The 16889-nt window shown below is 39.6% G+C and overlaps 1 protein-coding gene across 4 annotated transcripts in view; it reads left to right on the forward strand.

Annotated features, from left to right (window-relative positions):
- SLC6A1 (solute carrier family 6 member 1) overlaps positions 1-16889 on the forward strand; it is a 64097-nt gene that overhangs the window by 37207 nt on the left and 10001 nt on the right. For 3 of the 4 annotated variants that reach the window (XM_074836613.1, XM_074836614.1, XM_074836615.1), the window contains exons 2-10: positions 6084-6521; positions 7260-7391; positions 8985-9085; positions 10786-10895; positions 11015-11147; positions 12542-12676; positions 12794-12897; positions 13204-13328; positions 15632-15744. In XM_074836613.1, the coding sequence (XP_074692714.1) occupies positions 6287-6521; positions 7260-7391; positions 8985-9085; positions 10786-10895; positions 11015-11147; positions 12542-12676; positions 12794-12897; positions 13204-13328; positions 15632-15744 (1188 nt within the window). In that variant the 5' untranslated portion in view covers positions 6084-6286. The remainder of the gene's footprint in view (positions 1-6083; positions 6522-7259; positions 7392-8984; positions 9086-10785; positions 10896-11014; positions 11148-12541; positions 12677-12793; positions 12898-13203; positions 13329-15631; positions 15745-16889) is intronic. The other variant, XM_074836616.1, reaches the window with a different exon arrangement.

A 16889-nucleotide genomic window follows, 5' to 3' on the forward strand; every position in this document is an offset into this window, starting at 1 on the left:
GTAAGTACATCTTACTGGAACCGGTTTCATAATTCTTTATTCAACCAAGCGTTTATACTTTTTTTTTTTTTTCCCTAACCAATACAGAGTGCTGTTCATAAAATAAGACCTTTGTAGTGCAGCATGTAGGTTTTTAATGCATCTTTTATGCTTTTATATACCCTCTAAAGATTTTCCAGCATGTAGCTCACCTTCTCTCAGCTGACAACAATACATCAGTTTACACCACCTGTAGATGCAGCAGCTTTTGTGGATTACCACTTCATATTTAAGCATGCATAGCTTTCCAAAATGCCTCAGCAAAGTAAACATACAGTGTATAAATAGTTAAGAAGAAAGAGTAGAGAGATGCAAGGAATGTCTGTGTGCAGCTCATACAACCAGGTGTTCAGAGGATGTGTAATTTAGATTTCCTTCTGCAAGTGCTGCTGTTGTCAATGGTGAAAGAAATGTAGCTAGCTGTACAAATTTAATCAGACGGATGCTTAGATCTGTGGCACTCTTACTCCTGTGTATCTGATATATTGATTTATTAATCAGAGGGAAGATTATGTTAAAGTCAAAATGTAGACTTGTATAGGGAAAATCAAAGCTTTTAACTTGAAAATAACAAGCTGCTATGGACAAGCAACCAATCTAATTGAGATCCCACACACAGTCGGTGTTTTGGGCCAACTTCAGAAGTACTACGATCCAGCTGAGGTCCTTCTTTTGTTGCTATATTATCTTTGGAACACCTAATGTGCTTCACTGACTAAAGATGGGAATTAGGGTGAAGTGATGTTTTATTAGTCAGTAAAAATAATAAGAGCCACTATTTATTTTATTCAAGCTAAGTACAAGAAAGCCATTACAGAAAGTCTCATGCCATTAAATTTCACCTAAAATCCAATAGTATTTCTGAGATAAGGCCCTGTTGCTATCAAGCTTTTCCGCAAACAGGCATTTGCACAAAACTCAACCCCTTTTTAATTCCTTTAGGTAAAATCAAAGGGAAAATATAGACAGTGGTATTTAGAATTTGCACGTTTTTGTGGTGAAAATAAAATTGCCTGTAGTTCATCTTCTGGAATAGCTATGCTTTTCCTGCCCACATTTGTCTTGCCTCTGATCATTCTTGCTGCAGTTATTATTTCATATTGCAAAAGATCAAGTCAGCTTTAGTTTCTCTTTGCTCAGCATGGTTTGCCAGAGCTCTGTGGAGCACTCAGCTGGGGAATCAGATGCTGGTGCAGATGCAACTGGCATCACTGATTTTGTCACAGTGATGCCAGATTCCACATATCCATCTTAAGAAATTAAATAAGTGAACAAGCACTGTGAAACACTTCTAAAAATTGTGATGGCTTTTCATGAACAGCAGAGACTACAGGGAAGTTCAGAAGAGGTGAACCAAAAGAAAAAAGAATTAGTCTGCTTTGTCTCTTTGTGGGTTGATGTTTTTTGGTGGTTGTTTTTTTGTGGCTTTTTTTTTTTTTTCTTTGCATGATCTGTTTCAATACGCAATTTAGCAATTGTACATAAAGGAAAATTCTCCTCTCATTAAGAAACCAGAGGTGACGTGGTGGCTGGTTGGGCCAGCGAGCATTGCACAAAGTATTGAATCAAAATGAACGCTGTGGAAGTCCACATAACTGAGCCAGCTTTTTCATGAAAGATCTAAAGTACCAGTAGGAAAAGTTAGTAGCAGCATTATTCAATGCATATGGGTTTCTGCTGTATATGTGTGGTAGAAGAGCATGTGTGATATCACCTGGTGTGCACTATCTATGTGCACAGTATTTTGCTTACTGCTTCCAAACAGTATCCCTGCTATAAAAGAATAATAAAACAGCTCTCCTTGTGGACATCTCAGAATGGAAGTCCAATGAGCTCAGCACTCCTCTTCTTACACTTTCAGTGTTTTAATGCCATCTCACAAGACACTGCTGACATGGGGTATATATTTTGCTGTGAAACTCAGCATATGGATGGCAGACTTTTGACTTGATTGGCCAATACAAATAGAATCATAAGTGCAAATAACTCATGGCCCCAGTGGGCTCAATTGGAGTCCCACTCAGGTTAGAGGAATAACACCTTTAAAGTTTTATGAAGCCAATGTGGCATTTTATATAACAGCATTTCTTCAGTATTTCTTGAATGGAGCTGCCGGAGTCTTGCTTTGTGTGGAGCCCTTGGAGCTGCTGCACTCCGGGGAGGGAGGAATGCAATGGATTGGAGGGGAGGGAGTAATGAACTTTGAACGTGGCAGAGGTTCATCATTTAAAGGAGCTGGGGTTTCCTGCTGAGTGTGTGTGCTTTTGAACTGTTCTTTCTTGCCTTTTGATATCACTCATAAAAGATGATAGTAATATTGCTGTTCACTTTCATTTTATGCAGCCAGTTCTAAACTCTTCAAATCCACTTTTATGCAGACTAGGAGAGAGAAAAATGCTTTTATTAATTAAGTGGCATTCTTTTTGTTCCAGTTTCCCTGGTTGTGCTTATTACCTTGGCTGCTATGTGTGCTTGGCTCTCTCAAGTCATTCTTCTCTAATGTGGTGGTGATGCAGGACAACCAGATGGTGTCCAAAACCCTGTTTTAGAGGGCTTTGTCCTCTTGGCTGAGCAACCCTAGTAACTGAAGTCAAGGAAGCTCCATTGTGCCCTGAGGAATGTGGTGGGAAGCTGCTGTGCCCTTCCTAGCACACTCAGTGTTGGCATGAAGGAACCGGGGGAGCAAAGACCGACTTATTTAAAAGATCTCTCCATCTTCTTCCCACAAAGCATAACATCACATAGCAAGCATCATACCTGCTCTGCTTGCTGACAACTACAATTTGTATTTCATTTTGCCCAAGCCAACCCACAGAGCTTACATAAGTGTCTTTCTGTCCCATTCCATGTCAGACCAATTTTAAATTTAAATCTCAGTGTTGTGGGATATTGCCTAATCAGATTAGAGAGCATGTACCAAGTATCTTTACCGCTGTATTGCTGGTTTCTCTGGATTGTTGTATGTAAATCGTAGTTTTTGAAGTACTACTGATATATGGAGAGTGTGGATTGGAGGTTAGAAGCTACTTCTATTGTTGTAATTTATTATTATTATTATTTCTTAGGCTTGGGGAAAATTATTTTTCATAGCATGAAAACCCCCGACTTTCAAGCCTAGTGAATGAAAGCATATTTTCATTATCTCATACTGATTTGCTGTATTGCCATATATGCACAGATGTCCATGCATAGATATCACTGCCAGTAAAATCTCCAGCATGGTCTCCAAGTAGAATAATGTCATTAGCATAGGTCAGGCAGGACAGATGTAAACTGGTCAGTCTCCACCTCTATCCTCTCAAAGTGAGCCCCTGCTGAGTCTTTGGGCTTGCCCAAGCTTGCTGAATACTTGTAGTGTGTGCAATGGGGTGTTTGCCAAAGGTTATGCTGTACAATGAAGTTAAACACATCTCCACGTGTGACTGTTTGAACTACTGCTTTCAATCTCTTTTAATATTAAAAGCACCAGGCTGCCTGTTGCCCCCCCCCCCCCCCCCCCCCCTTGACATAGACATGTGCATGCTTGCTGGGGTGTCTTGTGACGTTTCAGCCTTACATCCAGCATTACAGTAGTATTGAAACAGGTCTGGGCACCTTCTTCCAGGAGGACTCACAGAATCACAGGTTCTTTGCTTTATTCATGAAGAATTTTCTAACTAACCCTCCAGTTCATCTTCGTCATGGACACTTAGAGTGGACTAAAGTACTCCCTTCATTCAACCAGAGGCTTTAATGCGTACCCACAACTCTCCAGAGCCTGGCAGGGCTGGAACAGCCAGGGCAGGCTCAATGCCCAGCTCTTGCCTGCAGAGCCAGTTTATAGATATGAGGGGGTGAAGCCTGTTGGCTTGGTTGTTCAAGTTTGGAGATGCAACACAGATCCTTTCGTGGAGTACCAGCTGTGAGGATGAGTTTCTCTCTCATTATGAGCCAAATGAGAGATATACATACATATATATCTCTCTATGTAGTGTTGGTTTATTTGGGGATTTTTATGTTGTTTTCAGTTTCTTTTCCCACTCATCCTCAACACACTCAGCCTCTTCCAGTACTTCGAAGCTCCTGCTGATGATAAAGCACAGCCCGAATGTAAATTGCAACAGGACCTGTTTGTAAAAGTACTAGAACACCCAGGTGATCCTTCGCTTCGTACAGCCTGTGCTGTCTAAAAAGAAACCCTTTCACTTCTGTATCTTCATCAGTAGGTGGTGCTGGCAAACTAAACTGCACATTTGTTATTGCGCTCTTGGAGCTGCCTACACCACCGACTTACACACGTGTAGGTGGGGAGGTCAAAGTTTCAACGTGATCTCGATCTGGCCTCAGAACAGAAGCCCCATTTTGCTGACACAATGATCTGTATTTCCTGGTGCGTAAGGAAATGCATTACCTGAACTGCTCAAACTTCTGACTACAGCCAGAAATGACACTTATTGGTATACAAAATTGGACATACTTGCATTGAAATATGGAAAACTAAGTCCACAGTTTTATGAAGGGGAGATATCTGTACACAGGACTTGTGAGGAGGTGAAAGTACATAAATGGAGTTTCCCTCTTTGAGTCTCATCTTGAAGCAGAACAGAGAGGCAGGTTACAAGCATGATCCTTGTTTCTCTCCTCACCCCAACATACCCACAGCTGGTTCTTCTTCAGCTTCCAACTGAAATTTTTTTTTTTATTACTTGTTGGATGTGGGCTTATAATAAGCATTTTAATCATGCAGCGATCTGAAATGAGAAGTTGAAGAAAAGCACTGTTTATAACAGTCTTGACATGCTTTTTTATGTTTCTTTTAACATAATTTACAATTAGAAGTGAATGGCTGATAATCTCAATCTTCCTTTACACAAATCTGTAAATAAAATTATTGTTGATCATTGCATGACCTCATGGCCAATGTTGCCAACGCTGCCGTAAGGTGTAGCTTCACACTGGCAAGTGTTTCATTTGTTGCAATCTCTGGTTTGAGGACTGGTGACTGGCATACAATAAAAGAAGTTAAGAGGAACTTGACAATAAATTGATAGTGAATGGGCATACAGTAGGCATGCAATAGAGACTAGCTCACTTTTTTTTTTCCAGTTGACGTAGAGCTGTAGAAGTTTGCAGGAGTCACACATGCTTTAGAGTTGACTGAAATATCCCAGGTCGTTTTTCAGAATGCATATTTGCTTCCTTGATTTTTTCCTTTATTTACATTTTGAAAATGTATATAGTGCCAGTAATGGTTTTTGAAAAGGTGCAAGAATGCAACCCACAGTAGGAAACAAAAACTGAGGGGTGATTACTGCAACCTGTTGTCTTACAGTGCTTATTTAAGCTTAGTGAAACATTTGTCTTTTATTAACAGCTAATTATAACCACATGTAAAACTCCACACCATTACCCAGGATTAAATCTTGTTGCTTCATCTGGTTTATTGTTTAATTCCTTTGGGAGTATTTTAGAGAAAGGTGTGTTAGGTAAGTGCATGCTGTTCATAACTTTTTAAATTCACTATTAAAGGCAGCAAGTGCTATTTCTTGATAGCCACGACTTCTTGTAAATAAAGGAACTTTACAATTGTGAGAATTCTCCTTTACTTTTTTTAAATACAGAACGATTAAATGGAAAAGTTTCATTGCCCAATTTCTGGGCTGTTTTATCTATACTGTACAGTGGACTATGAAATAGAAACCTCATTACTGACTCATCTTACATACATATATATATATATAGAGAGAGAGAGAGCTCGTCTGGGCTATATGCTATGTACACTACGATGCTGCATTTTATAATTATTTTGGTTTTGTGGACTCATAGCTATGGGGGGGGACAAAAAATGAATAACTGAGGGTTGGAGATTGTTTGGGGGGACTATGTTAGTTCTGCCCAGCCTCCTACTGAGTCCATAAGAAAAAATCCAGAGGGCAGAGCCAAGGTCTTTGAGACACCGCATGGCGAAGCTCTTTTGGCAGCGAGGTCTCTGGTCACCGTATGTTTTTAAGTTGCCTAAAGTCCTGCTGAAGCAACGCCGAATCGTGTGATGTTGTGTTTTCCAGGGCGATCCAGAAGCTGGTACAGGATTGCGGCCTAGCTGACACAGACTGCACCCCCGCTGGGGGCTGGGGGGGTCCCGCTTCGCCTGCCAAGCCCCAACTGCGCGGTTGGGCGCCCCCGAGCCGCAAAGCTGCTGTCCACGTGGACTGGTGCTGAAATCTCTCGTCCGGCTGCTGCCAGAGCCTCTCCCGCCAAACCCAGAGACATGGCAACAAACGGAACTAAAGTGGCAGATGGACAGATCTCCACGGAAGTTGATGCTTCGATCACCAATGACAAGCCTAAAACCTTGGTAGTAAAAGTGCAGAAGAAGAAGACGGATGTTCCAGACCGGGATACTTGGAAAGGAAAATTTGACTTTCTTATGTCCTGTGTAGGTTATGCCATTGGCTTAGGGAATGTCTGGCGATTTCCATACCTTTGTGGCAAGAATGGTGGAGGTATGTTTGCTGTTTCATTCTTACAACCTTGATATATTGTATATTAGAACTCACCGTAAAAATTATCAGTAAAACAGAACTTGGTTTTCATAGCTTTTTGATCTGTATAGGTATGCTTTGGGTTTGGTTATGTTTTTGTTGTTGGGTTTTTTTTTTTGTTTTTTCTTTACACCTGTCCAGGAGAGTTGGAGCCACTTTGGAGTGTGGTGCTCTGCTTTGAGGTCTGTTCTGGAGTTTATTCTAACTTGTAGTTGGCAGGTGTTCTTAAAAGACCAAAAGGTATTAGAGCAGAACTAAAGCACATTGTCCGCCAACCCTTCAGTGCTCTCTTTTGGTTTCAGTTTTTGAGAGGATTGCATACAGCTTGTGATACCGACTCTGAGCTTACCATAAAAGGCTAACTTCAGCTGGAAAGCAGCCAGTTCTGATTAAAGCCTTTATGCTATCTGCATGCTCCTGTGATAGATGAAGGCAACAAAATACAAAGGCTTTTGCGTTTTAACTTTTTACTTAAACAGAAAATATTCAAATGATGAAGAGATATATTTTTTCCCCATATTTTCACTTCTTGAGATACTGGTTCAGCAGTGTGCATGTGATTTCCACTAACTCTTTGGAAAAGTTACACTTAACAGGAAAAAAAAGTGGGTTTTTTTTCATATATAATAGGGATGGATATAGTGGCAACTCAGTAGTGTTTTTCCCCATTGTAACAGACTTTTTCTTCTTTCTTTTTAGGTGCATTCCTGATTCCCTATTTCCTTACTTTAATTTTTGCTGGAGTGCCACTGTTTCTTTTGGAGTGTTCCCTTGGTCAGTATACATCTATAGGAGGCCTCGGAGTGTGGAAGCTTGCTCCAATGTTCAAAGGTATGGTATGAATTTGGGTTATTTTCCCTTTGTTTCCAAGTTGCAAAAGTTGCACACAGTGACAGGGCAAGAATGTTTCTTTATGCCTTCATACTTTTACTTCAACCATAATTTTACAGAAAACCCTAACTTTCTGAGGTGTAAACACAATTGTGAAACACGCTAGAATATTAATCATTCCCCATTAAAAACAGCAAGAGTTAGACATTAGAATCTCAACAAACTTATTTTTTAACTTGAAAAACATTGATTTTTTGGGTTTTTTTTTTGTTTTGTTAGGAATATATAAAGACTGTTCAAAATAGCATTTTAAATTTAGCAATATTTGTCTGAGCAGGTATGGAACTCTGTTCACAGCAATTTGGTAAACATTATTTCTAGTCAAGGTCACAGAGCTTTGTATCTCCTGTTGTTCTCTATTGAAATTCAAAGGCCAGCCACTTTAAAGGTGGCAATTTCATACTGAATTGCATAAGACAAGCTCACTCCACACTTTGATTTTTAGCTAGTTCGAGGTTTCTCATTGCTAGAACCTCAAGATTTTAGTCTAGATTCTGCACAGACCTACAAACCTCACAAACTGTCTTTTCACCCTCTAGTCTTAAATCCTTTGACACTTAAGAGCTCATGATCTGACCCCTGGGCCAGAAGAGGAACAAGTTACACATTGATTTATAAACTACTTCACACAGTAGGATGGACAGTAGCATAGGGTGAGCTAAAAGTTTGTTTAAGTGGATTTTGTTCTAGGAAATTTTGTACTGGGAAAACCCAGGGAGAGGAAAATGTTTCTCACAGATAACTATCCTAACTTTGCTGGAGTTAATGGTGTTGGTAGGGGACACAATGCAAGGTATCATCGTTTGGATGAGATGTTGGGGGGGATGGTGTAGGGGAGAACTTTGTAGAGTAGGGCTGATGGTTGGACTTGATGATCCCAAGGGTCTTTTCCAACCTGAATGATTCTGTGATGCTGTGGTATAGATCCTGCTTTGCATTATACTGATTATTTTCAGCACTTGCTCGTGTTTAGTGTCATGTGGTAACTGTCACCAGCCTGAATATTTTAAAATACGCCTGAATTCTCCATGTAGAGTAGAAGACAAGTCATTCTCATTGTGGAACCCCTGACATTTCTTTAGTCTGAGATGACATAATAGCATTATACTAAGCATCAAGCACTTGGATCAGTGTATTAAATGGACAGCTGGTCTTATAATTCATACTCAACTCGCATGCATCTGCCAGAGGTTTCTGTGGGACTGCTATTTCACAGAATGAGCTGATTTAGCTCATTTCCCTAGAAGTAAAAAATACCTGTAAAATCTCAGCAGCAGCAGATGTGACTGCTTACTGCAACACACAGAGAACTGGACATGGTGATTAAACTTATAGATGACCTAACTATCACTCAAATTAGTGACCATTTTATAAGGGTATTTCTAAAAACTTAACTTGGCTTCTACAAAATTCCATAAATGGCATCTGCCCCATATGTTATATTTGTCTTTCTGAACTGCAGCTCTTCAACTGACACTTGTACAAACATTACTAAAAGTTGCCTTCTTTTGTTTCTTCTTTTCTTCTTTACAGGTGTGGGACTAGCTGCTGCAGTCCTTTCCTTTTGGCTAAATATTTACTACATTGTGATTATTTCATGGGCCATATACTACCTGTATAATTCCTTTACCACTGTAAGTGGGGGGCAGGGGTGGAAGGGGTGGAATTGTTTGTTGGATGTAAAGCAAAGTGATATGTAGATAAGCTGATTAATCTGTCTCACTGTAAAGGTGTGAGGTTAACACAAAATGCATAGAAATCAGGAGGATAAGCCCTTTCTTGCTAAAGGAAAGCTACTTTGTAAAAATCCCTCCTTTTTAATTTCCTTTTCTGCACAAGAAATGTAGAATAGAAAACTGTGAGGAAAATATTCCGTTCCAAGAATACCAGTGGAGAAACATAATAATAGGTTATTATTAGCCACAGGCTTCTCTTTCTTACTGATTTGTTTAAATTTCCCCATCTTAATCTTCAGAGCCACAGCTCTTTCATCTCTACCCTTTTAGTTTCACTTATTTTCTGTCTCTGCCCTTTAATCGCAAGCATGCTTCCTTGCTTCTCTGCTGTGCTAACGAGAGTACTTGTACCCCTTTGCCTTCAAGCTTCTAGGCCAGTAACTCACCTGAGAGAAATTCTAGTGTGTAACTGAGTTGTTTTTTTTTTTTTTTTTGTCAATAGCAGCCACACAAGTGTTAGATTTTTGGGAAACAGTATCATTGCAACATGGTTTAATGGTGGAGGGTTTTATTAAAGAAATCCCCATGGAATGGAAGGTCTGTGATGGAATGGAAGCTCTGAACTTCCATTCATTGTTGTTATTTTCACTTTGTTTTCTTTTCTTTTAACTTTTATTTTTAACTGCCTTTTTTTCCGTCTCAAGGATGATTCATCAGCTGAGTAGGTCTTGTCTGATTTGTGGGGTTTGGCCATCTGAGGAAGCATTCTTACATAAGTCTCAATAATTAATGCATTATTGTTCAGTTATTGTCTCTTCTACAGATTTTGTTCATGCTTGCCTGTTCTCAGCTTTAGAAAATTGTCCATTGACCAAATTTGCATTAATTACTGTCTGGGAGTGACATGATCGTTTCTTTTTTTTCTTATCCTCAGATCTGTTATTGATGTGAAAGGTCAGTCACAGTCGAAGTGGTGCACTGGCCCATATTAGATGAACATTGACTTCTAATTCCCTTGAAGCCTCTTATCCTTGTATTTATAACATGCAGAACCCTAATACAACATTTTCTGAGAGGATTTTCCAAGATTTGCCAGCAGAAGAATATCTAAATTGTATCTAAATGAGATTAATTCTAATGGACATGATATGGAAACAGGTTCTTCTTCTCAGAACTTCTGAAAGATAACAGCATAATGGACACATAGAAAATGCATGCAAAAAATAGAAAGTTTACATTTTTCTAATTGTCCCCTGATCTGAGGGGAAAATTAAAATCTCTGGTCAATAACCATCACACCTTTACTATCCCTAGTGCAACAAGAAGTAACAGGACCTCCAGGAGGTCCTTTCTGCTGCCCTTATTTCTTGTAGTGCACTCAGTGTGCTCTCACATGCTGAGAGGCATATCCAGAGCATTTGGGCTGATATATGAAAGAAAGAAATAAATATTTTCACATCTGATTCACAAAATTGATATGAAGTTAAATAACTTATGTGACAGACATGCACCCCAGGGAGGTCAGTGCACTGCAGAACTCAAAGTATATTAGTTCTCCACTTAACTGTCATTTCTAGTAGAGAGAGAGATACCTGAGGTAATACTTACTTAAAAAGTGTTTGACTGCTTAGGTTTTTCTCTCTCTCTTTCTTAAATAGACTCTTCCTTGGAAACACTGTGAGAACCCATGGAACACTGACCGCTGCTTCTCCAATTATACCTTAGCAAACACCACCAACATGACAAGTGCCGTGGTTGAATTCTGGGAGTAAGCTGATAATTTTCCTCTATATCATTCCTGTGCATATGCAAGGATCAGCTTGTTATCATTCATATACAATCTTCTGAATTAGTTGTCAAATACACCGTTCTGTTGGCTTATTCTAGACGCAACATGCACCAGATGACTGATGGATTGGAAAAACCAGGGCAAATACGATGGCCGCTAGCAATTACTCTAGCAATTGCCTGGATTCTGGTGTATTTTTGTATCTGGAAGGGGGTAGGCTGGACTGGAAAGGTAAGATTAAAAAGTACTGTAAATACCTTTCAATTAAAAATGCCCATTTTACTCAAATATTCTGAAAATTCTTGAGGTAAGAGCACTGGGGACAGTTTTGCTGGAATAGCTCTGTGAAGTATTTAATTTCTATCTTTCTTGAATTGATACAGCACCATGTTTTTGAAAGAGCTGGCTCCTCTGTAGCTAGGTCTGACCACAGTCTTAGATGGTATGTTCACTCACAGACTTCTTGGCTTTGCCAGGTATAAAATTGCCTAAAAACATGTCTGCTTGTTCCTGGGATGAATATTCTAGCTAGTTTGGATAGCAATAGAGTGAGGATGCGGTGGTTTGGCGTCAGTGAGAAGCATGCACTTATTGCACAGCTCTTGCTGGACTTAGATATGTAAGTGTCAAAGCTGTATTGCATGTAAGAGCTACTCCCTCCTTTCCTCATGCTGAATGAGAGCCGTAGGTGGTTCTTGCCACAGGCATGCTTGTGTCCTGTGCTTCTTGGAGTCTGACTGGCTTCTGAGTGCAACATAGAATTTACTAGTGAATTAAAGGAAATTATATTGTTGACAGACCTTTCTCCAGGAATGACAGGGCAACAGCATCTGACATTGGCATATACCTTTCCCTCTCCCCAAAATGACTGGAAGAAATCTTAGGGAAATGAAAAGCCGCAGCCATGAGGCTTGGTGGCAACTGGAGGCTTGGGTTATAAGACCTCAGGTTTGGTGTAGAAGACTAGGATTTTTTCATACTGAAAGAATGAATTGTTAAGTTTTGACAAGACGGTTGTTACTGTGACCCACTTCAAGCTGCATGTTGATCATGGCCTAGTTAAGCTCAGACCAAACCATTTTATTTCTTCTATCCGCAAAGAAGGCGGCAGAAAGAGGGCTGACTTTGTTTCTTTGGAGTCTGACTTCATAGTGTCTTTTTTATAGGGCTTTTGAAAAGCCAAGAGAGAAGGACCCTCTATATCAAAACATAGATGAGGAGACAGCATGAAAAATACAAGAGCAGCTGTCTGAGAGGTGGAGAAAAACTAACAGATGTTGTTCTACAAGCAGGGTACTGGTGCCATGAACCTTGTGCTTTTGGGAGCTCCCCCTGTTGAATACAAAAAACCCAAAAGCATGAGCCCCTCATGCAAAAATATCTGATTCCACCTTCAGGAAAATCGGCAACAGCCACCTGCCTTGTAGACGACATGGTATTTAGGGAATTCTGCAGTAGGCGCTGCCCTTTCCACACCAAGCCTTTCCATTGATAAATGCTTCTATGTTAAAAGTCAGCCTCAGTTGCTGCTACAGTATTTTTAGGGAGCAAATATTTTCTGAAGTGTTAGCAAGCAAAGATCATTCTTCCTTCCACACTTACAATGTCTTGTTTCTTCACATCAGGTGGTATATTTCTCTGCTACTTATCCCTATGTTATGCTGCTTATCTTGTTCTTCCGTGGTGTAACACTGCCTGGAGCAAAAGAAGGCATTTTATTCTATATAACTCCCAACTTCAGTAAGCTTTCAGACTCTGAGGTAAATATTCAATCCTTGTAAACAAAAGTTTCACTACTAACTGTTCACCTTTCAGACATATGACCTGCTCCTCAAGTGCAGAAACAGATTTTTAAAAAAATTATTTCCTGCAATCAGGTTTGGCTGGATGCTGCCACACAGATTTTCTTCTCCTATGGTTTGGGTCTTGGTTCACTGATTGCCCTTGGAAGTTACAACCCTTTCCACAATAATGTTTACAGGTAAGGAGATGCCTGCACATATTACAATGGCATTTTCCTGTCTCAGCTGGAGCTGGATTCTGTCTTTCTGTGTACTATAGCATTGATAGAAAGTGCAGTCTCAGATCTGACTATGAAATGTTTATGTCTAACTAGGATTGAGATGTATAACTGCATTTACACTAATAGGAGAGAGTATGACTTGTCCAGCATGAAATGGAACCCAAACTGTGAAATCCTAAATCGTGAAATCTTTTCACAGGAAACAAGCTGATGAACAGTAGCACTGCTTTACCTACTGCTTAAAGCACCTTACTTTTATTTCAGGGACTCCATCATAGTGTGCTGCATAAACTCATGCACGAGCATGTTTGCTGGCTTTGTTATCTTCTCCATTGTTGGATTCATGGCTAATGTCACAAAGAGGCCTATTGCAGATGTTGCAGCATCAGGTATCCAATATATTTTTCTCTAAGTTGTTCAGTGGCATCAGTTATTTTTTTGTTTGCATGTTGTATCCAACTGCTTCATGTAATTGTTCAAAATCCCTCCCTCAAAACGTTCCTCAGCTCCCTGTCATTTCAGTCGCCCTTACTGGTTGCAGAAGGGAGAGCATTGTTTCAAACCTCTCAAGGCAGCGCCAGCAAAATCATTTCATGTCGAGCAGACTGTCTGCCTGCCTGCCTAGTGCTCTCAAACCTTTGGTGTGGAGAGTGGGCAGCCAGAGACTCATCTTGGGCTGACGCAGTGAATGCTAATGAATACTACTTGCAGGGGATGCATTTACAAGAGATGGCAGCAGTTATCTGCTTCAGTGCTTAGCTGTGACATCAGATTATGAGCCTCTTGCTACTGAAATTGTTGAAAGCAAACTGAAAGGAGGAATGATGGTCATTGTGGTTTTGGAGCCTATATTCTCAAATTCAGCTGGGTTTTTAAGTTCCTTTTACTGTTTCTTGAGGTTAAGCCCTTTGAGACAGCTCCATTTCTCACCTGTTCAGACCTACAGCCATCAGCCAGTTTTATGGGACCCTTTAATATGAAAGTCATTTTACTTAGGGGGCAGTAAGACGTCCGTGGAAAAATTCTGCTATTCTTTGCAGCTCCTTGTCTGTCTTCCAGATGAAAAAGCTTAAAGTAGCAGAGCAGATGGTTGCCCTAACGCAGCTGGTGTACCAGATACTCATTTAGCAGTTCTGGCCACAGGGGCGGATCTGATAACTGAAAGCTTGGTTGGAAGTCACTGGTGGACAAAGTATGTCTTGCTATACTAGCAAATATATCCCATTGATGAAATATTTCCTTAGTTAGAAAAGTAGAGAATTTAATCCCTAAAAATAATCTTTAATAAGCCACACATACAAAGAAATTAGGAAAATAATTATGACGGCATACACTGTTGTCAAAAAATGCTATGGAAAGTCAGTGGTGTGTGAAATAAGCTTCTTGGATTTATATATTTGATACAGATATAACTATATAGAGACTACACCTACAAACAGAACAATATTTTTATATCATACTAAGCTCCTAAATACATTTTAAGGTACCTAAGATAATAGACTTCTGAAAGATGCCCATGATGTCCTGTGGCCACTAATTGCAAAGGATATTTGGAAATTTGACCTTTTAATTAAGGTTTCTATTTCTCCTAGCAAGCTCAGAAACTGGCGCTTTATTTTAGCACCGTGAGACATGTTGTTTTGCAATCTTTTATACAGCTTTGCAAAACAAACAGTATTATTAAAAGCTGTAGCTGCGTGTTGGTGGAACAGAGTAAAATTAAGAACATATTTATCTTAAGTTATTTCGCTTTTACTACTGCCATTGGGAAGGCATTCCAATCATATCTGCTATTGCTAGCAAGTAATTGTTTTAAAATCTGCATTGCATTTACTTTGACAATTCAGGTGTCCAGTGCCACCCCTTGCTTCACTGGTTTGAAAGTTATCACTGTCCAACCAGTTGTCATGGACAGATTTACTTTTAATGAAAACTGAAATATCAGATACCCCCCTTTAGGTAAAGCACACTAATTTTATTTCTGTGATTATTTAGTTTGCTACAGGTTTCCCTCTTAACCCGACATCAGCTGGCTTCCAGCTATGCTATGACAACAAAAAGAGCTCCTTTTTTAATAAGAATTTATGTTCTCCTTCCAACACTATGCCCCCCATCAGCAGCTAGTAGGAACACAAATGAAAAGGTTTGCCTGTTCACAACTACATAATTTATTAAAACGTGTATTTTAAGATAATTAAGGGAATGGAATAGCAAATGGGAATGCAATAAATGCTGGAAAAATGTCTTCTCCATTTCTGAGCTGTCTTTGTTTCTCTTCTGAACTACCTGGTGCAAAGCAAAGGATTACAGCTATCAATAACTATTTGAGAGGGGGAGAAAGCTGATCAGTACCTGAAGATGTAATCCTAGCCATTAACATTCCCCGTCTTTGCTATACAAAGGTGTCTCTTAGGAGCAGCTTCTGAACTGCATCTAGTATTTTCTTTGTTTGCTTGCTTGGTTTTGGGGGTTTTAGGATTTTTTGTTTTCCTTTGGTTGGTTCATTTTAAAAGCAAGCCTTGTGCACTGACTTCTTGGTCAGTGAACACTGATTAAGCTGAAATCCCTGGTCAGATGCTGCCTCTGTGGGTCAGTCATTCAAATATATCTAAAGCCTGTGCATCAACAGGAGGAAATAATCACAACACCCAATCAATCACGTTGACCTTTTCTCTCCTGTTTCTCCTACCAGGCCCTGGACTGGCATTTCTAGCTTATCCAGAAGCAGTGACACAGTTACCAATTTCTCCTTTGTGGGCAATACTGTTCTTCTCCATGTTGCTTATGCTCGGAATTGACAGTCAGGTAAAACTGGTGTAATAATTAATAATGAAGATAGCTTTTATGCAACTGTATGGTGCAAGGTTGGCCTCTCTGTTCATTCTGCACTGCCAGCTGTTAGTGGTGCAGAATGGTTTCTGGAATAATCAGATAAATAATAGGAGGTACTAAGGAGAGGGAAGACTAAGAGGTTCAAGGAGCCTGGAATAGTAAAAAGCTGATACTAAGACACTTTCACTTTGTGATGAACTGGTGGAAGCATATACAGAATGTGCAGAAAATTTATTCTGCAGACAAAAGGAACTTTCTTTGAAATCTTAACCATTCAATCACAATATTAAAAATACCTTTGCGTGTTCATCAACATAGGAGACACTGGGATATGCTTTACAATATGTAGATGCCACAAGTATTTCTGAAAGGCAACTTCAGAACTTACCACGTGGAGCAAAAACATGCAGTGCACATTTCATTTCAAGCATACAAATGTCAGGAGCAAATTCAGGAGGCAGTAGGCTCATTATTGAGGACATCCTGGGTCTTAGTGTGTTCTAAAATCACTTCCCAGTTGTAAGGATCAAGACTTAATGGTTCAGGCCTTAGGTAAGAGTTATAGATGGTATCCAACAACAGGAAATGGATTGGGAGGCACACCCTAGAGGTTCTGCAAATCCAAATAAAACGTTCTCTCAGGTTACTGTCTAGATTGAATAATTAAATAATGAAATAATTAAGTCATGAAATCGTTTAAAAAAATGTTTATTGCAAAATGAACAAAAAAGCACACAGAACAAGAAAAAGCACTTTACATGCTAGAAGGGACTACGTCCAACAAAAGCATTCATTAATCAGTAATACTTTTAATGCAGGTAGAAACTATATTGTAAACACTAAAATCACCCTGTCTTATTTTGCAAAGCGTATGTTGAGGACTTTGTTAGGGAAGTCCCTTCTGCCTGCTGAAATGTTTGGTCATTTGTATGCGACTGGTCATAGGCAGATGTGTTAAATCTACTTGCAATCAGTTGCAGTTGTCAAACCAGCACCTTACAGTTATTAGCACAGTCTTCATAGCACATAAAGGAATATGAGAATTACTAGCTTAGTACTGTACTAGTCTTTCAGTAGAGAAAATCCATCATTTTCTGTAAATCCAAGTTGACTTCAGC

This window comes from Strix aluco, chromosome 11 (assembly GCF_031877795.1).
Source record: "Strix aluco isolate bStrAlu1 chromosome 11, bStrAlu1.hap1, whole genome shotgun sequence".
NCBI classification, from domain to species: domain Eukaryota; kingdom Metazoa; phylum Chordata; class Aves; order Strigiformes; family Strigidae; genus Strix; species Strix aluco.